The sequence below is a fragment of the Macaca nemestrina genome, chromosome 9 (genome assembly GCF_043159975.1).
Source record: "Macaca nemestrina isolate mMacNem1 chromosome 9, mMacNem.hap1, whole genome shotgun sequence".
Lineage (NCBI taxonomy): Eukaryota > Metazoa > Chordata > Mammalia > Primates > Cercopithecidae > Macaca > Macaca nemestrina.
Window position 1 is genome coordinate 10555489 of NC_092133.1, and position 20728 is coordinate 10576216.

General features: G+C 40.7%; 1 protein-coding gene across 1 annotated transcript in view; it reads right to left on the reverse strand.

Annotated features, from left to right (window-relative positions):
- Positions 1–730: 730 nt before the first annotated feature.
- LOC105470018 (BUB3 mitotic checkpoint protein) overlaps positions 731–20728 on the reverse strand; it is a 39199-nt gene continuing 19201 nt past the window's right edge. The window contains exon 8 of the mRNA XM_071068973.1: positions 731–764. Coding sequence (XP_070925074.1) covers positions 746–764 — 19 coding nt within the window. The 3' untranslated portion in view covers positions 731–745. The remainder of the gene's footprint in view (positions 765–20728) is intronic.

A 20728-nucleotide genomic window follows, 5' to 3' on the forward strand; every position in this document is an offset into this window, starting at 1 on the left:
CCTGGGGTTCAGAATGTAAAAGGCATTTTGGGCATGCATTCAGTTATCGCCCTGAGAGAGTAAAACATCTCCTCCCCATTTCCCAGATGAAGAGCTGAGGCTCAGAGAAGCGAAATAACTTCTTAGAGTCCCAGAGGGAATAGAGAAGTGGCTACATAATTTGCAGGGCCAGGGAACTTGAAAATGTAGGGTCCTTGTTCAAAAGTTACTAAGGATTGGTGACACTAGAGCACTGAACCAAATGTAGAGCCCTTCTCAGCCCGGAAACACGGTGCAGGCCCAGGAAGTCAGCCCTGGAGTTAGGAACTGAGACCTGAATTCTTAGGGGGTTTAGAGCATGTGCCAGCACCTCACAGCTGCCTCTTCCTAAATACAGCCACCTCCTGGCCACTGGCCTGCAGCCCTCAGAGTGGGGAGGGGGTCTCCAAAGCAAGAGAGCAGACTGAAGCGCCTCCACAGAGCCTGACCACAGGCTCCAGCGGGGCCCCCATGTTGCTGATCACATTAGCTGAATTCAATTGTGATGCCCTCTAATTACAATCCTTTTCTAGGAACAAGAGGGCCAAACTGAATTAGGAGAGGGAAACAGTCCATACTTTCATTCAGAAAAAAAAAAAAAAAAAATTGGAATAAATGCCAAATTAGATTTTACTCCTTGGGTCCTAGATTTAGAAGCCAGAGGACAGAGTTGATTCTTACCTCTGACACTTCAACTTACATGGGACCAGCAACGATGACATCTCTCTCAGCCTTGGTTTCCGTATCTATGAAATGGGAATAAAGTATTTTTGGAGCTTTTATGAAGATTAAGTTAGACAATGCACTGGTACTTAATCTTCTGGGGGAGGCTCTCAAGAAAACACCTCCTCCATTTAATTTCAGGGAGTTTCATGGTGCCCTGAAGTATAAGCACAGTATCCCTGGACATGCCTGGAAGTCAAGTTAAGAAACACTCAAATAAGAAATTAAAATATTTTTGGTAATTTTGTGGGATTTCAAACCACTGTACTATGAATACATTGAATTAGAAAGGCTTTGTTGAAATATTCACAGACTTAACAAACAAGCCAGAGGACCTGTGCATTATTTCATTCTGCTCTAGCATGAATATTTCATAAATTACATGCAATTATTAACAACATCAACACTAGCAAATTAATTACTGTCAATTCATATTAATAAAATTGCATTTTGTAATAAATAAAGTTAGTTTACTGCGCCCCATCAGTCTCAGAGGTATTCACATTTGTCAATTGTCCTCTACTTCAGGCTAAAACAAAAGTAATCAAATAACTAATTATTGTACAAAATGTATCACCGCTTACACGTCAATGAAAACTCACAGTTATTTATAACCCTCACAACTGAATATTCAAATCACTGTTTATTCTTATGCTAAGAGGAATTTTCCAGCCCTCTCCTTTTTACCGACTCCCCCGGTCTCTGCCCTCCGCCACCTGAGGAATAGCATGTGGCCCCTGAGCCATGGTGAAGGTGTCTCAGCAACAGGAGAGTGGAGGGGCTCACAGCAGCAAACAGGAACTCAAGCAGAAACTCCAGAGAGGTTTGCAGAATCTGCTGTGGGCCTTCCCATCGCCAGTGGCCAGCTGCTCCATTTCTTGAATTCCATGCCACATAGGCTCCCCGCCTTCCGTTTTTCATTCTTACAAATAAACAATGTCTTCTCCTTCAATAAAGGCTCCAGAATTGTAGCCTGGGATTACAACACGCATTCTGCCTCCCTGGGGTAGAGTTCATTTCAAAACCTGGGGTAGTCGACTCACCAAACTGAAGTCAAAATAACTGCAATGAAAATTATCTAGAAAGCCCGTTGCATGCAGAGCTAAATCACACATTCTTGATTTCCTTTGATGCTCACTCGTAACAATTTAGTGTGTTCCATTTAGAGGTGGAGAAACTTGGGTTCCACAAGATCAGGTGACTTGTCCAGGAACTTTCCGGAAGGAAGAAGACAGCTAAGACTAGAACCTGCTCTGTCAATCTCGCCTCCTGTGAGGTGTCCACTGAGCATCCCTGAGGCTCTGGAAAGGTAGCAATACACAAATGGAGGTTTGCATCTGCCCAGACAGTTGTTGGCCTCCTCACTGCACATGCTCAGGCCTGACCGGGCAGACAGAAGACCTGGGACTCAGCTAGTCCCATATGGGCCAGAGGTGCCCTATACCCTCAGCATTTAACTCCCATTTTTAAAAATACGTCAACACCCATTTTGCCCAGAGGGGGAAACTCTCTTCTAAGATTTGAATTGATGTTTATAAAGCTGGAAGCATGTCAACTATTCACAAAGTGAGCCCTATCAGCAGAGTTTTTGCCTCAATGCAGGATTCTTGGAAGGTGACTTGGAGCCTGTATTCATTTCCTAGCGCTGCCATAACAAATCGTCCCCAACTTGAGGGGTTCAAACAATAGGAATGTATTCTCTTGCAGTTCTAGAGGTCAGAAGTCTGCCCCTTCCAGAGCCTCTAGAGAAGGATCCGTCCTTGACTATTTCAGCTTCTGGTAGCTGCTCCTTGGCTTGTGGCAGCATCACTCCAATCTCTGCCTCCACAGGCAAATGACCAACTTCCATCTATGTCTGCTTCTGTGTACAAAGTTCCCCTCTTCTTATAAGGATACCCAGTTACATTGAATTTATGGTTCACCTTATTCCAGCATGACCTCATCTTAACTTGATTATATCTGCAAAAACCCTATTTCCAAATAAGGTTACATTCATGGATTCCAGGTGGACAGGAATTTTGGGAGTGGACACTATTCAACCCAGTACAGAGTGCACTTCTTGATTCAACAGGGCAGTATTTGGACCCACTAAACACAGACACTGCCCATGCCAGGAGTATGCCCCTTGTGGGTTCCCAGGCTGGGCATCAGAGTCATCCTAAAAGCATGTAGCTAACACATTCCCGGACTCCATCTTGGCAGTTCTGATGCAGAAGATCGAGGGGGAGCCCAGGAATCTTTGTTTAAGGGCTGTCCACATGATTCTCATGGGTAGCAGCCAGGTTTGAGAATCTCTCATGTAGAAAGGCTAATAATCATCGTTGTAATGATAACAAGAGCGGCCAACATCAGTGGGCCACACGTGGAGCTAAGTGCCTCACATGCCCGCTCACTCTGTCCTCACTCACCATCTGTCAGTGAGATTGTAGCATCAGTTATGCTCAGTTGACAGAAGAGAAAATGGGGGAGAGAGCAGGGAGACTCTGTGACATGCCCAAGGCCACATGCTGCTAAGAGGGAAGTCTGGGCTAGAAGCTTGTGCTGACCACTTCGCCACTCACCCAGCCACGGGTCAAGCAGTGAGTGCAGATTCCATCCCAGGGACTCGCTGTGCCAACAGACTTCATCCACAGCACAGCTCATGCTCCACTGGGGCCTGAGGAGAGGGCTGGGATTCCAAAAGTGATTTCCCTCAATTCAGTCTCTGTTCACATAGCTCCTCCATGGGAGATGCTGTACTAGGACCAACGTGGAAAAGAGGAGAACAGGAGTGACTGAGAGAGGGCCCTGTGCATTATATGTGGCCACAGCAAAGCATGGGCCTGCGGGCCTGTGGGGGATACAGAGGGCCCTTCCCACTAGGACAGTCACCAAAGCTGTGTCTGAGATGAGCCCAACAGGCCAACAGGACTGGCACATCATGGATGCTCTCCATAAGTATTTGATGAATAAATGAATGGAGATGAATAAATGAATGGAGATGAATAAATGAATGGAGATGAATGAATGAATGGCAGGGGAAGTAAGAAAGGGAAAATATGCTGGGCAGAGAAACCTGTATAAACAGAGGCACAAGGACAGGAAAGCCTGGGATGAGTTAGGGACCAGTGGCTGGGATGTGGCACACATACCTCTAGGCAAGCAGTAGAAGGTGAGGTAGTAATCCCAGCAACAGCAATAATAATACTAGCAGTTCACATTACTCAGCAGTTAAGTCCCAAGCTCTGTGCCTTACGTGTATCTTATTTTACTTGATGAGGTATTATTGGGATGCTCGTTTTTAAGATGAGAAAACAGGCTCAGAAAAGATAAGCAACTTGCCCAAGATCACAGAATCTGTGAATGGCAGATCTAAGACTCAGACCTGAATCCATCTGACTCTGGGCCCACTTCTGGTTCACGCTGAGATTCAGAGTTTACACTGTGATGTGGTCAGCATGGAGCTCCTACAGGGTGCTGAGCTGAGAAGGCACGTGCCTGGGGGTAGGCCTACAGAGGACCCATCAGGAAGCGGGCATGAGCCTCCTCGGTGATCCCAAGTGAAAAAGTGAAGTGACCAACATAACTATCCTATAACAGAATTATTCCAAACAGCAGTTTCTTAAAATAAAAACTCCAGATGGGAGGTTTTTATTGCAGGCTAATTATACAAGTGAGAAAGACTTGTCATTTTGGTAAACATCCCCCATTCCCCAAACATGAAGAAATCAGCTCACATCAGTCTCTTACCATTTGTCTGAAAAGGACAGTATTATTTTCAGAACACTGCTGTTGATTTCAAATGTGCAAACAAACAAAAAAATTCTCCGGCTACCCTCAAGAAAAGGAAAATATTAGACTACCCATGACTCAAGGGAAACTGAGGGCTGCAGGGAAGGACCCCAGTTCATTCACACCTGAAACACTGGCCCTGTGTGGACAGGGCATCCTGGTTCACTCACACCTGAAACACTGGCCCTGTGTGGACAGGGCATCCCGGTTCACTCACACCTGAAACTGATCCTGGGTGGACAGGGCACTGGGTGGCATCTCCCTCTGCAGTGAAGGACCCCAGTTCACTCACACCTGAAACACAGACCCTGTGTGGACAGGGGACTGGGTGGCATCTCCCTCTGCAGCGAATGACCCTGGTTTACTCACACCTGAAACACTGATCCTATGTGGACAGGGCACTGGTGGCATCGCCCAACTTTCCAGGCCTAGAAGTTTAGTAGAACCCAAACAGGAACCATAAGACCATCAGCAAGACAGGAGATGGGGGCACCTGGACCCCTGGAAACCAGCATCTTTACAAGGGATGATAGAGCAGGTGGTGGGGAGCACAAAATGACAACAACAATCCAACCTCAAACTTTAAATCTGGGCTACTTTGCTATAACCCCAACACATGGTTCTTTTGCTAAGTGATAGGAAGACCTTTTAAGTTTCTGAAGACTAGAGATCCTCTGCTGTGACTCATGCATTTAAACAGGAGGGAGCTGAAGCTCAAAAAGGATGTCTCGCCCAAAGCACACAGCCAGTTGGGAGTAAATGGAGTCTACCCTACAACTCCAGCCCCCTGGCTCCCCGGCTAAAGCTCTCTTTTCCTCTTTCAATCTCATTAGGCTGCTTCTTCCAAAGAAATGTTTCTTCTGCACAAACAAAAATAAAAAATGGTAGAAGTGTGCATTTGCACAAACACACACACAAACATATAATTCTTAAAACTGGTAAAAATAACTAAATCCAGAAAACCAAAGTTAGGCATGACATTGTCCTTAATTAGATGATGCTCTCCCCATATTTTTTTCTCTTCTCTTTAAATTTGCTTTTTTAACAACAGAGTTAAGTAGAGTGACCATATTAACGGAGTTTCTTGCCTTTTAATAGTTGGTGTCACCACCTTCATGTGATTCAAATTTAGTTGCTTTGCACCTAATTAAAGCATTGCACAAAAATAGGTAATTTGACATCCAAAGGAGGAGAGAGAGGAGACCAGAGAAAAGAGGGAACATATTACTTAACTTTATGATGATAATTACCTGAACACAAAGATGCTTATAAGAACATTCTACACTGGATATAATCCAGAAAAATTAAACCTATGTTGCTGCTTCAATACATCTGAATACTAGGAATTGGCAGAAAAAAAACATCTGTTCTATGAATAATAGCCTCTACAGTCCCAGAGGACAGCAGTACATGAATTGAGAAAAAAAAAAAAAAGAAAGAAAGAGAAAAAGAAAAAGAAAGAAAGAAAAAGAAAAAATGGAGTCTTGAGCCTTTTCCAAAATGGTGCTAATGCACCACTGAAACTTAATTTTATAATTTACTGGCAGTCAAGATGGCAGGAAATAAAATAATTTGCTATATTCTGCACAACAAACCCTGCTTTTCCTGGGAAGGGGTAATTATCCCCATGGAAAAAAAAAAAAAAGAAAAAAATACGCCATCTCATATTAAGCTAAAGTCTCATCAAGAAGAGAAAAAGTGCCTCATTACACGTAATTACCAGGGAATTAGAAACATCATTTAACTAAATGAGCGAATAATGCTCAGGATATTGAAGAAACTTGCCTGCACTTCTGCAAAGCACTCTAAGTCCCATTACAAAAATTGCCCCTCTTTAATGGAATAATTTTAGGCCTTGTCTGCCTTGCTTTAAAAATAAAGAGCCTCCGAGAGGCAGAAAGAGGCTGAAACTGCCATAAACAACTGTTGAAAGGGACCGAAGGGAAGGCGCTGTCTCTCTTGGAGACCAAGACCCAGAATGACTCATAATCTACCATAATCAGGAAAATTAAACCTGAGGACTTGAAAAAAGGATTACCCCCTTTTTAATTGTACTTCCTCAAGACTGCGATGTGCTTGTGAGTATGTATTAGGGATAACAGATGAAAGATTTTCAAGTTCGGGTACAGCTTCCCTGCTCCGATACAAAAGCAGTTACAGTCATTCAGTGTTATCTTAAAAAAATAAAATTATAACATACCTGGAGATTGATGTTTATTATGTCTTAATGCTATGATTTTCTAGCCATTCAAAATCTTCCAGGCTTGAGTTGGGATCCCCTCCCCCTTTACCCTTTGCTTTTAATATTTGTCAAGATTTAGCATGGAAGCAATGAATTTAATATAACCATCTCACCTTCCAGCAATGCTAATCTTTCTTCACCCAGAAACCAGAAAAGGCAAGTATATTGATACTGGTCACTCCATCTTAATTTCTTGACTTTTAGATCAAGTAAAATTCAGAAAGGAATTGGTATTGGTCAGATTCTTAGCAGATGGCCAAAGAAGGCTCTCAAGAGGCCACTTTAAAGAAGAAATGAGTCAGGGAAGGGACTGCAGTATCATCCTGAGATATCCTGCCCTGAGACCCAACAAAGAGCCACCAATCCCCACTGCTGCATGAGGACCAGGGCCTTCCCTGGAACAGGTGCAGCCAGAGCAACAACAAGTGCCATTCCCTCAGCCATGGACTTCACGCCACCATCAACAGCAACACCCCTTTTCAGCAATGAGGAAGCTAAAACCAGCCAAGGCCTCAGAGCTCCCTGTTCGAGTCCCTTGTTGCCGAGTCCAGATTCATATATGTCAATCACAGTCACCTCTCAGCAGGGCAGGAATGACATTCCTACTTACCACACCTCATCTGAATTCTCCATCCCCTCACAGAGGTTCCGTAGTCTAAATGCATTCCTTCCTGGTCCAGTACATGTAACTATGATAGTAAGAAGAGATGACAAAGTGCCAGCACCATAGTTGTGCTCATCACAAACATCTGCCCTTGGGATGGTTGGAGATGGTGGGCAGAGAAGGCAGGAGAGCTAGGACAGGAGATAGCTGAGCTTGATCTATTCCTCTGGTCCCCCTGGGCCCTTCGACATGTCCCTCAGAACCACTTTCAAGTTCTAGGGCCCTATACCCAAGAAATAAAAAGAAATAATGAAAGGCAATTATGAGAGCAGCTTCACATAGATAAAGCCCTGGAAAAAGAAACCACATTTAAGATTGATAATGGGCAAAGTGCCCTGGGCATTTTAGGTCCCCTCATTTAACTCCGAGATGGAACTTGGCACTAATGAAGTGCTTGGGTGATAGGAAACAAAGAGGAAGCCAACGTCCCATCCCAGGTAAATGGATAAAAAAAGAACACAGTATTATATCATTTCATGATGAGTCAGGTTAACTGACTTGCCTGCCAAGATCACACAAGGAATAAGGGAAACCCAGAATCAAAACACAGATCCACCTGCTTCCAAAACTATTTCCCTGGGCCACACAATGCTGTCCTCTCCAATGAGTATAAACAAGGAGCGTTAGTAATAGCACTCACCATACCATAGCATCCCAATGTATTTCAAAGAGCTTTCGCACATGTTCTCGCCAATGAGGTAGATAAGGATGACACAATCTCCATTTCATACCAAAACTTGAAATGATCAGGGCAAAGTCATCCTGCCACAGACTGCCAAGACCAGTGATACTTTCTCCTGACCTGATGATCATACTGGTAGTGAGAGTAGAACAAATTCTGAAAGAAGATCCATCTGGACTAAGATTTGCAAACACAACCGATGTTTATTGTCTCAATGTAAGCAATACCAGTTGCTTACCAATAAAAGAAGTTTTTACTTTCTAATTGTTTCTTTTATTTTTATTTTCTAATTGTTTCCCATCAGACCATCTATCTTGTGACATTAGTAAAGCAAAAATTTTTAATCATGAGTTAGCCAGTCAAGTTGACACAATAAGCTCACATTGATCCCTCTCTGCTCCAAACACCACAGCAATGACAGCTAAATCATAAGAGAAAACAAAAGACACAGTCAGATGCCAAAGTAAAAAATAAACATTTCTGTGGACTTAAAGAGCTGATCTCTGGGGCCGGAAGCAGGAAGCGGTGGCAGGGAGTTTACCACCACAGCTGCAGTTGCAGCTACTCCAGATGTGGGAGGATTGCCTGAGTCCAGGAGGTCGAGGCTGCAGTGAGCTATGATCACACCATTCCATTTCAGCCTGGACAACAGAGCAAGACCCTGTCTCAAAAAATAAAGCGTGGAAATCAAAATTGTAAGTCAGCTCTCAAAATCAAAATTGAAATATATATTTACCCTAGACGAAATTAAAATTTTATAGCTCCATGTACCAAAGCCTTCATTTATGTTTAAAATATTCAAGGAGGTAAATGAATGTACAACTTCATTGAAAACAATTCAAAAGGCCGGGCATGGTGACTCACGCCTGTAATCCGAGTACTCTGGGATGCCGAGGTGGGCGGATCACCTGATGTTGGGAGTTCGAGACCAGCCTGACCAACATGGAGAAACCCAATCTCTACTAAAAATACATAATTAGCCGGGCATGGTGACGCATGCCTGTAATCCCAGGAGGCTGAGGCAGGAGAATCACTTGAACCCAGGAGGTAGAGGTTGTGGTGAGCTGAGATCACACCATTGAACTCCAGCCTGGGCAACTGGGCAGGCGGGGCAGCCAAGAGCGAAACTCCATCTCAAACAAACAAACAAACAAAAAATTCAAGAAATTATGTATCAAAAATAAGCAAATGTAAAACAAGAGGTGGATATGAAATCAAATAGAAATCCAAGAATTTTTTTGAAAACTTACTAGGTGAAATAAATTCTGGATTAGACACAAAGAGAGAATTAGTAAATTGCAGAGAGTTCTGAGGACCTCACCCAGAACATAGCATGGAGAGAAAACAAAACTAAAATATGGAAGAGCAATTAAGAGACATGGAGGAAGAACTATAAGGTTCCAACATTCACCAAGCAGGAATTCCAGAACAAGAGAATGTAGGGACTGGTGGGGAAAGACTATTCAGAAATATAAATGCTGAAAATCTTTAAGAACTGAAGATGTATATTATATTTTCAGTACTAAGCAAAAATATATGAAAATAAATCCACAACTAGACATATCACAATGAAATTGCAGAATACAAAGAATAAAAAGACAATTTTAGCTTCCAGAGTGCTATCGCTACTTTTATGTGCCAACTTTGCTGGGCCAGGATACCTAGACATTTAGAAATTATTCTAGATGTTTCTGTGAGGGTGTTTTTAGATGATATTTACATTTAAATCAACTTTGAGCAAAGCAAATTGCTCTCCATAATATGGGTGGGGGCTCATCCAATCTGCTGAAGACCCGAACAGAACAAAGGGCTGACCTTCCCCAAGCAAGAGAGAATTCTGCCAGTAGGACTGCCTTCAGACTTCATTTGCAACATTGGCTATTCCTTGTTTACCACCAGACTACATTTGGATTTGAACTGCAACTCGTTCCTGATTCTCCAGTCTCCTCTATCAAATTTTAGACTTGCCAAGCCTCTGTGTTGCATGAGCTAATTCTTTACAATAAATATCTTTATACATATATGTGTATGTATGTGTATATACACCTGTGTATGTGTATGTACAACTGCATATATGTATGTATGTATACATACACACACACACATTATTTTATTGATTCTCTTTCTCGAGCAAACCCTAACTAACACACAGAGGGAAAGAAAGATAGCTTCTAAAGGAACAATAGTTAGGCTCACAGCAGACTTCTCAACAGGAAGTACAGATGTACAAAAAGTATGCAGAGAGAAAATTAACTGTCAGCCTAGAACTTCATATCCAGCTAAACTATCTTTTGAGAGTGAGGACAAAATAAAGACATTATCTGGAATACAAAAACATACTCAGATTCTCATTACAAAACAAACAAAACAAAAAATTACTAAAGGATATATTTCAGCAAGAAAAAAAGTAGTTCAAGGGAAAAAGAAACTATTGGCAGAGATATATACACACACACATATACACATAGTATATTAATATAAGTAATTAACTGCTGAACTATAAAAATAACTAACTTTGATATTTTAAAATTGAAGAAAAATAAAACTATAAATAGCAATTATAAGATTGTTAAAAGGAGTGTTCTGTGAGTAGGTAACATGTGAGAAATGACTGTTACTATTGGAAAGAAGCTAGAATTATTGAATAACTATAGAGTTTGGTGGAAAATAGACAGTTAATTATGAGGGATAATACTTTAAAGGTAACTATCAATCTATAGCTTTCAAGCCAGAAGTGAGGTGGGGAAGAGGGGAGAAATATGAAAAACTATCAATCCAACAAAAGGCAGAGGAGGAAGAAAGAGAAAACAAAAGCATTGTAAGTAAAAATACCTAAATAAGGCAGCAGAACTGAAGAAATAAACTCATATACATTACTAATCACAAAGAAATCTAAATGGATTAAATCCACCTATTTAAAGACCAAAATTATTATACTGCATTTGCATTTTTATCTAGGTATATGATGCTTAAAATAGACACACCTGGCCAAGCATGGTGGCTCACACCCGTAATCCCAGCATTTTGGGAGGCCAAGGCAGGCAGATCACTTGAGGTCAGGAGTTCGAGACCAGCCTGGCCAACATTTTGAAACCCCATCTCTACTAAAAATACAAAAACTAGCCAGATGTGGTGGCAGCACCTGTAATCCCAGCTACTAGGGAGGCTGAGGCAGGAGAATTGCTTGAATGCGGGAGGAGGAGGTTGCAGTGAGCCAAGATCATGCCACTGCACTTCAGACTGGGCAACAGAGTGAGATTCCATCTCAAAAAAAAAAAAAAATAGACACACCTAAAACCCACAAGAAAGACTGAAAATAATAAAATATAAATATATATCACATGCAAATATTAACCAAAATAAAACTCACAGAATATTGCATCAGATAATATGCAAAGCAAAATGTATTAATAGGGATGAAGAGGCATACTTTGTAATAATAAAGGAAAAAATTCACCTAGAGGATATAATAATTATTAATAATTATAAACTTGTATGTGACTAATAACACAGCCTCAAAATAATATAATTCATTACACACATTAAAAATATTAAAGCAAAACAAGTACAAATTACATAAAGCAAGAACAGAATTTAAAGCAGAAACTGACCAATCAACATAATGAGAGATCTTAACATATCAGAAAATTGATAGATAATGTAGGTCAAAATTTAATAAGAACATAAGATAACTGAATAACACAATTAACAATCTAATGAATATAAAAAGCCAACATTGTACCTGACAAATAAAGTTATTTGCAGATGTATTATAAGCCATTTATAAAGATTAATTGTGTTACAATGGAAAACTTAAATCACAAAAATTGATATCATTCAGATGACTCTGACTACACTGCCATTAAGTTATAAATGAGCAATAAAAATAGCCCACATGTTTGTAAACTTAAAAATATATATCTCAGTAATTTATGGCAAAAGAGGAAATCTCAGTGGAAATTATAAATATGTAGAACCAAACAATTATGAAATATCTCACATCAAAACTTTTGAGATGGGCCAGGCATGGTAGCTCACACTTGTAATCTCAGCACTTTGGGAGAGCTAATGGGGAAGGATTGTTTGGGTCCAGGAGTTTGAGACCAGCCTCAGCAACATAGTGAGACCTTGTCTGTACAGATTAAAAAAAAATTTTTTTTTAATTAGTCGGCATGGTGATGTGCACCTGTAATCCCAGCTACTTAGGAGGCTGAGGTGGGAAGATCACTTGAGCCCAAGAGGTGGAGGCTACAGTGAGCAATGATCACACCACTGGACTCTCACTTGGGTGACAGAGCAAGACCCTGTTGCTTAAAAGAAAAAAAAAAAAAAGTGTGAGATATAGTAAAGGACGTATTTAAAAGTAAATGTGTAACTTTATATAAATTTATTTTTAAATGAGAAAGATTGAGAATTAGTGAGTATTGCATTCAGCTTAAGAAGTCAGTAAGAAAATAAAAGAATAAACCTAAAGAAGGTGGAAGAATTGAGGCCGGATGTGGTGTTACATGCCTGTAATCCCAGAACTTTGGGAGGCCAAGGTGGGTGGAAAACCTGAGGTCAGGAGTTCGAGGCCGTCCTGGCCAACGTGGCGAAACCCTGTCTCTACTAAAAATGCAGAAATCAGATGGGTGTGGTGGCGGGCTCCTGTAATTCCAGCTACTCAGGACGCTGAGGTAGGAGAATTGCTTGAACCCAGGAGACGGAGGTTGCAATGAGACGAGATGGCGCCACTGCTCGCCAGCCTGGGCAACAGAGCGAGACTCCATCTCAACAACAACAACAAAAAAAGAAGGTGAAATAATCGGAAAGACAAGCAAGAATCCAGCAAGAATTGGAAAGGACATTCTTTTTTGCCTCTGCTACATTTCTGCAAAGCCATATTTTGCTTGCTATGGGGTAAGACTAGGTGGATTCAGGTGGAAATGAAATCAGTCAAACCTTGGTCATGAGGCTGTACCTCCAGGGCATAATAATGCAAACCCAACAGGCCCCTTTTTTTTTTTTTTTTTTAAAGGCAGTCAGTGTTTATTCAGACTGTGTGCTGAACACTTTGTTAAGATGTGTGGGTTAAAATGTACATAAAATGTATTACTTTAACCATTTTTAAGTGTATATTTCAGTGGCATTAAGTACATTCACATAGTTGTGCAACCATCATCACCATCCACTCCACAACTTTTTCATCTTCCCAAACTGAAATTCTGTACTCATTAAGCAATAATTCCCCAAATCCACCCTTTTCCCAGCCTTTGGCAACCACCGTTTTACTCTCTGTCTGTATGAATTTGATTACTCTAGACACTTCACGTAAGCGGAATCATATAGTATTTGTCTTTTCACATCTAGCTTATTTCACTTAGCATACTGTTCTGAGGGGGTTCATCCATGTTGTAGCATATGTCAGGAGTTCCCTTCTTTAAAGGCTAATATTCCATTGTGTGTATACACCACATTTTCTTTCTTCATTCATCCATCGATGGGCACTTGAGTTGTTTCTATCTTTTGGCTATTGTGAATAATGCTGTATGAACATGAGTGAATAATGCCGTATGAACAAGTATCTCTTCAAGTCCCTGCTCGCAATTCCTTTAGGTATATACCCAGAGGCAGAATTGCTGGATCATACAGTAATTCTGTTTAATTTTTTGAGAAACCACTATACTGCTTTACGTAGAGACTGCACCATTTTACATTCCTACTAGCAGTGCACAGGAGTTCCAGTCTCTCCACATCCTCGCCTCCACTTGCTATTTTCTGGAATTTTCATAATGGCTATCCTAATGGGTGTGAGGTGGCATCTCATTGCAGTAGCAGGGACTTTATTAATACTAGACAGCACTGTAGGCACCCTCAGAGGTGGGCTTCCACTCCCACATTAGCAGTTCAGAGTTTATAACTCAATTTATGTTTTGAAAGAGACTGGAGAATAAAATGGAAATTAGGAAGATGAAGTTACATAATGCACTGCCTGAAATAAAAAGTTCTCTCCCATTAGGAAGAGTATTAGATTTAATGAATGCCCTAAGAATCTAATGTTACAGAATAACATGACATTTCTATACCCCAAAAGAAAAAAAATAGAAATTTTTATTTATTTTTTGGCTTCTTTGACCAAAGACCATCTTCAAAAGGAATATATATATATACACACCTATAAAATATATATACTGCTTTTGAAGATAGATACATACAAAACATATATATTCCTTTTGAAGATATATATATGCCATATATATTTGAAAACAAATAATGGCTAGTATTATACATAAATTAATATATATTTACATATATTTAATGTATTTATATATAATACTAGCCATAATATTTTTAAAATATATCAATAATTAGCCTGTATTGAGTTATCACTATATGCCAGGCACTGGATTAAATATGTTACATTTTCATTTAATCCTCCTAACAACATTTTGGGTTTTCTTTAACAAATGAGGCAGCTGGAGCCTAGGACTTAGAAAATTTGCCCAGGATAACATAGCTAATCACTGGCAAAGCTAAGATTCGAGCCATGGGCTGCCTGATTTGGAATTTTCCATTCTACAAGTCATACGACTTCAAGATGTTTTTTGCGCTGCTTCGATTTTCTTTCTAGTAAAACCTCAGTGCAAGCTCCACTTTGCTCACTAAGACAGCACCCACATGCTTCAGAAAACGGGAGCTTCCCTGAAGAGGGTCTTCATAAGCCATGCTGCAGTTCTCACATGAACTTGTTGCTTCCCAGTTATTGACAAAATTCTTCTCCCAGTGGCAACCATGCAGAGCACACACTCAACTGGTCCTCTTTGAACTGTGGCACACATTAAATGCTGAAGGCGCAAGATTGGATTGCCTTACAAACTCACCAGAAAATTGGGTAGGGTTTGTACCTCCAAAAATAAAGCTCCAAAACTTAAATGGAATAGCATATATCTGGTGACAAATAGCCAATTAATTTTTTATTATTTTTATACTTTAAGTTCTGGGATACATGTGCAAAACGTGCAGATTTGTTACATAGGTATACATGTGCCATGGTGGTTTGCTGCACCCATCAACCCATCATCTACATTAGGTATTTCTCCTAATGTTATCCCTCCCCTAACCCCCCACCCCTCAACAAGCTCTGGTGTGTGATGTTCCCCTCCCTGTGTCCATGTGTTCTCATTGTTCAACTCCCACTTATGAGTGAGAAAATGTGGTGTTTGGTTTTCTGTTCCTGTGTTAGTTTGCTGAGAATGATGGTTTCCAGCTTCATCCATGTCCCTGCAAAGGACATGAATTCATCCTTTTTTATGGCTTCATAATATTCCATGGTATATATGTGCCACATTTTCTTTATCTAGTCTATCATTGATGGGCATCTGGGTTGATTTCAAGTCTTTGATATTGCAAACAGTACCACAATAAACATACATGTGCATGTGTCTTTATGTAGTAGAATGATATATAATCCTTTGGGTATATACCCAGTAACGGGATTGCTGGGTCAAATGGCATTTCTGGTTCTAGATCCTTGAGGAATTGCTATACTATCTTCCACAATGGTTGGACAAATTTACACTCCCACCAACAGTGTAAAAGCGTTCCTATTTCTCCACATCCTCTCCAGCAGCTGTTGTTTCCTGACTTTTTAATGATCGCCATTCTAACTGGCATGAGATGGTATCTCATTGCGGTTTTGATTTGCATTTCTCTAATGACCAGTGATGATGAGCTTTTTTTCACACGTTTGTTGGCCACATAAATGTCTTCTTTTGAGAAGTGTCTGTTCATATCCTTCACCTACTTTTTGATGGGATTGTTTTTTCTTGTAAATTTAAGTTCTTTGTAGAGTTCGGATATTAGCCCTTTGTCAGATGGATAGATGGCAAAAATTTTCTCCCATTCTGTAGGTTGCCTGTTCACTGATGATAGTTTCTTTTGCTGTGCAGAGCTCTTCAGTTTAATTAGATCACATTTGTCAATTTTTAGCCAATTGATCTTTAATTACAATGCAGAAGAGAAAAAAGCCCTACAAATGATCGTGTAGAATTGTATCCCAGTTCTACAGGATCTGCATACCCAACCAAAAGTATGTTTCCCAACAAAGGGTATGTTTCTGCATACCCAACAAAGTTAGGTATGCAGGATGTATACTAGAAAATATAGCCTAGATGCCATTACAAAACATATATCTAGACCAAGTCTCAGTGAAGGCAAGACCTCCATTTCTCAGGGGCCTCATGGTCTCTGCTCCTCAATGCACACCTCTGCTCCCTTCTCAACTTTCTCACCTGCTTGCATATGGACCAGAAGTGGCTTCCCCAGCCCCCATATCCACAGATTTCTCCACCTAGCTGCAAAGACCACCACCAATGGGTTCAGTCTCTTTAGTGTCCTAGGAATGAATTCCCGTTGATCCAGCTCATCTTTCTTGAGAAAGACAACAAAAGTCCAAGGTCACTATCTTCAGGCCAACCAGGAAATCAAATGACCTTGAGTCAAGTATCCATCTGGTGTCCACTTAAATATATTAGGGAGGTGTTGGGGGTGGAGAGGGGTCATGTACATAGTTCTGTGGCTTTGGGTACCATCCCCAAAAAGGGGCTTAGTCCAGGACTGAAAGAGCCCCAGTGCAGAGATTATGGTGGCAAAGCGATAGCTTGGGAAACTTTTTCCTTAACAATGATTTTCACAATGATCATGCAAAGTATTTACATTTTATATGTATCTACATAATGTTCATCCACTAAAACTCCAATATCTCTAGGCTTAAGAGAGAAAATGCCTGCTTACATAAAGGGGAAGAAGCAAATACAAAAATGTATGACAACTCAAAGGAAATGACATATGAGGGAACTGGAAATGACTTTGGGTGACTTTGGAACTTATTCTAATGTGTTTGCTTATTCACATGCCTTTCAAGGTCAGGAAAAGAGGGCTTCTTTCTAAGTGGCACTAATTAATGCCTCCTTCCTCTAAGCCTCAGGCCACTTGGTTGATTTATATGCCTGTCCCATCCCAGTAAACTAGACATTTCTTGAAGGCAAAGGTCACATGTGATTCATCTTTGAATAATAACAATAACAGCAATTAACATTGTGCATGGGGTTAATCACTTTATATCTGCTATCTCACCTAATGCATATAACAACCCTATGCAATAGGCACTGTTATTATCACGACTTAAAGAGTAAGAACGCAAGGCTCAGAAGTTAAATAATGATCCCAAATCCCATAGCTAGGGAGTTACAGCACCTGCATTCAAGCCTGATAGGTCTACTATAGAGCCCAGCTTCCTAAACTCAATGCTATGTCCAAGACTAGGTCAGAAATGTTAGGTTCAAGAGATGAATGAATGGGTGAATGGGTGAATGGATGATGAATGGATGGATGGATGGATGGATGGATGGATGGATGGATGGATGGACAAATGAATGAATCTTTTAGGAAAACAAAACATGATCCACAAAGTGGATACTGTGGTGGTTGGTGAGCTAAGCATATTAAGGCATGTTCCTGAGTGAGGTCAAGGGCTTGGATTTTCTGTATTCCTGGTCTAGCTAAAACCTGCACCTCTAATAATAAATCCCCACCACAAGTCCTAAAAGCATAAGGGTCATATGAGAGGGAAAGAGAGACGAAGGGATGAAGGACAGATAGATGTGCGGTGAGTATTGATTCTGTTCTAGGTTTCACAAATCTGAATTTGTCTGATCAGTACAAATCCACCTTCAGAAATGGTGGAGGGTCAGAAGGATCATCTTCATATGAAAAAGACTCTCATTATGTTCTAGAGACCACAGGAGCTGAAAGGTTTTAGCACCTTCATCCACCTCTAAACATTTGCCCTTCACAACAACTTTAAAAGCAAAAGGCTTTAAAAGAACGAAAGCCCTTTTGAACAGACTTCGTTCACACTTGCCTGTAACTCTCTTACTCCTTGTATCCAGTCAGGGTTCAGACAGGGAAGCAGAGTTCCAGGAGCTCATGGAACAGGGCTTTATTATAGGAATCTGACCTTGTAGTTGTGGGAGGAGCTGTGGGGGAGGCATGAAGGTCTGGATGGGGTGCTGGAGGTTCGGCAAGCACAAGCAGTCAGAGAGGCCAGGCACATTCAGCCACCACAGAACTGCAAAAAGAATCTGAGGAAAGGCTGTGTAGCTAATGTCCTGTGGGTCTGCAGTCAAGCATCTGGTGGCAGGCCCTTGGGCAAAGCCAAAGAGTAAAGAGAAGTTAAACTCTCTCAGGCACCTCTGCAACCATCCATCACTGCACCTGACAGCCAAGAAACCCCAAAGATAAATGGCCACCATGTTTCTTCAGGCTTCCCGGTCTGTGTGTGTTCCCCTTTTGGCCAGCTCTAACTCGGAAGCATAAAGGGAAGGGGACGCTGGGAAATGTAGTTCTCAGCTTAACCAAGTTGACCCAGCACAGTCCACCAGCCTCCTTTAATTAAATATAGAATACTTAAAGTGATTATTCACATCTTTGGGGAGACTGCACATTTTAATCATAATTACATGATAAATATTTCATGGTATATATCTTTGTCATATAATTAGGAGTAAAATATGTAATCTCAAAAAGATACTAAATAATTCAAATGGCTGAGGATGTGATTAAAATCATGACTGAGATATGGTCAGAAGGTAACTCAAGGTCTTCAAGCATGATCTCCCAAGCCACATGTCTCCTAACAACTAGCCCAAAGCCATTATCACTACCCTACATTCTCTTATGAAGTCTTATTTCAGAATGGAAATTTCAAGAACAAACTCACAATATTTTCCCATCTTCCTCCCTCCAAAATTACTAGACTTGAAAAATCTATACAGTATCCCAATAACCACCTGATTAATATGCAATTTTAACACCTGGTGGTGTCCCCAAGTACCTATTATCTTCTGAAACTCCGTGTTCAGATAAACCTGAGCGAGGCCTACAAGTGAGGATAAGCGCATGTCCTAAGCTGCTGCCTGGAAGATTCCCTCCACAATACGTGTTTCAAGGTTTCACTGCACTGTAAGTAAAATGGGCCATGTCACCATGCCTTCAAAAGACACAATTCCTTCATGGCATATGCATGCTAGATCAGATCCAACTCTTGGGCTTATGGGCATGCCAACAGGCTCATTTATCCATTGCCACCCACCACCACCTGGACCAAATGGCATAATGAAGTAGCAAACAACTATTTCAAAACCCCACCAGCCACATTTTCCTAAGTCAAACTGTGCACAAATGCCTTTTACTGTTTATTGATTGAAGGAAAGAAGGAAGGGAGACACGAAGAAAGAAGTGAGAGAGAAACAGAGCAAAAAGAGAAGACACCATATGCCCTGAATTACAGACCTTCATGATTACCTGTAAGCAGTGGTCAAGAGAAGACCTTCAATGGCATGCCACTGTAACATTCAGCCTGGCACAGGCTTCTAATCCCTGAAGGTTATGAGGCTCTTGTGAAAGACTCCTATTTTTTCCAGCAAGCAGTTGGCAGTGATGTATGACTCCATTAGAACAGCCATGACTCCATGTTTTCTCAGAGGCCCTCAGCATCCAGTTAAGAGGCTGAGCTTTAAGAAGCTTTTTAGATATCAATTCCTGGATGTCCAAAGGGTTGAAAGAACCACATTCAGCAGGTTTCAAAATAGCTCAGAGGAGGCCTGTTTCAAACTGATTTCTTCAGTTTCCAATTCCTGATCTTTATCTCTATTTCTGGAGAGCTAATAAAAATAAAGATTAATCCTTGTCTCACAAAAGCAATGACAATTCCACCCACAAATCTTATCGGCTCATACTCTGGCGCAGCTGTCAATCTGCCCAGCAAGTCCTCTTCCTTCTCTTACCAGGCTCTCCTGAGTTGTCCAAAAGCAGGACAAGCATATCTGTCCTCGTAATTCCAAATCAATAACTAGATGCTTATAGCAACAGGTATTAAAAACAACTTCCCTTAATCTTATTTTTTCTTCTCATCCATTTTACTAAGCTCTAATCAGGGAGAAGCCAGTTTAGATTAAAAAGATGAATTTGATCAGGAATGTTGGCCAAAGAAATCTAAACACGGCCCAAAAGAGAAACCTTTTTCCTGAGTTCTATTTATTTTGGAGTCAAAAGTGAATAAGAAAACCTTTGCTAAAGTTTTGACTAGTGGCCAAATAAAATTTTGTCTTGACTCAATTAAAAGTTCAAATTTAAATTTTGCATTACTCCAATTATTTCCCAGTTCATCCACATAGGCTAGTTTCCCTGCATGTTTCCATAGGGTTATTCTGAATGGGAGGTCTTGGGTAAATCAAACTGATTTATTGTTTTCAGCCAAAAAGTGTTTTCTTAGAAATATTAAATGTATCCAACCTCAGTAATGCAGACAGCTAGTCAAGTGCTTCCATGCAGAGGTCTTGTTCAATATGCAGGTCAAATATCACAACTATTATTAACAATGTGTTAAAATCTATAAAGAATTCACAATTTAGGAGTTAGGATATCCTCTGTAATCTCATTTGATTTTTTTCCTATCATGTCAATTTATCATATTCTGTGTCAGTGGAGTCCAAATAAACGCAATTGATCTAACTTTTAAATAGCTTTAGAGTTGAGTCAAAAGCAAAACCCTGGGCCGGGCGCCGTAGCTCATGCCTGTAATCCCAGC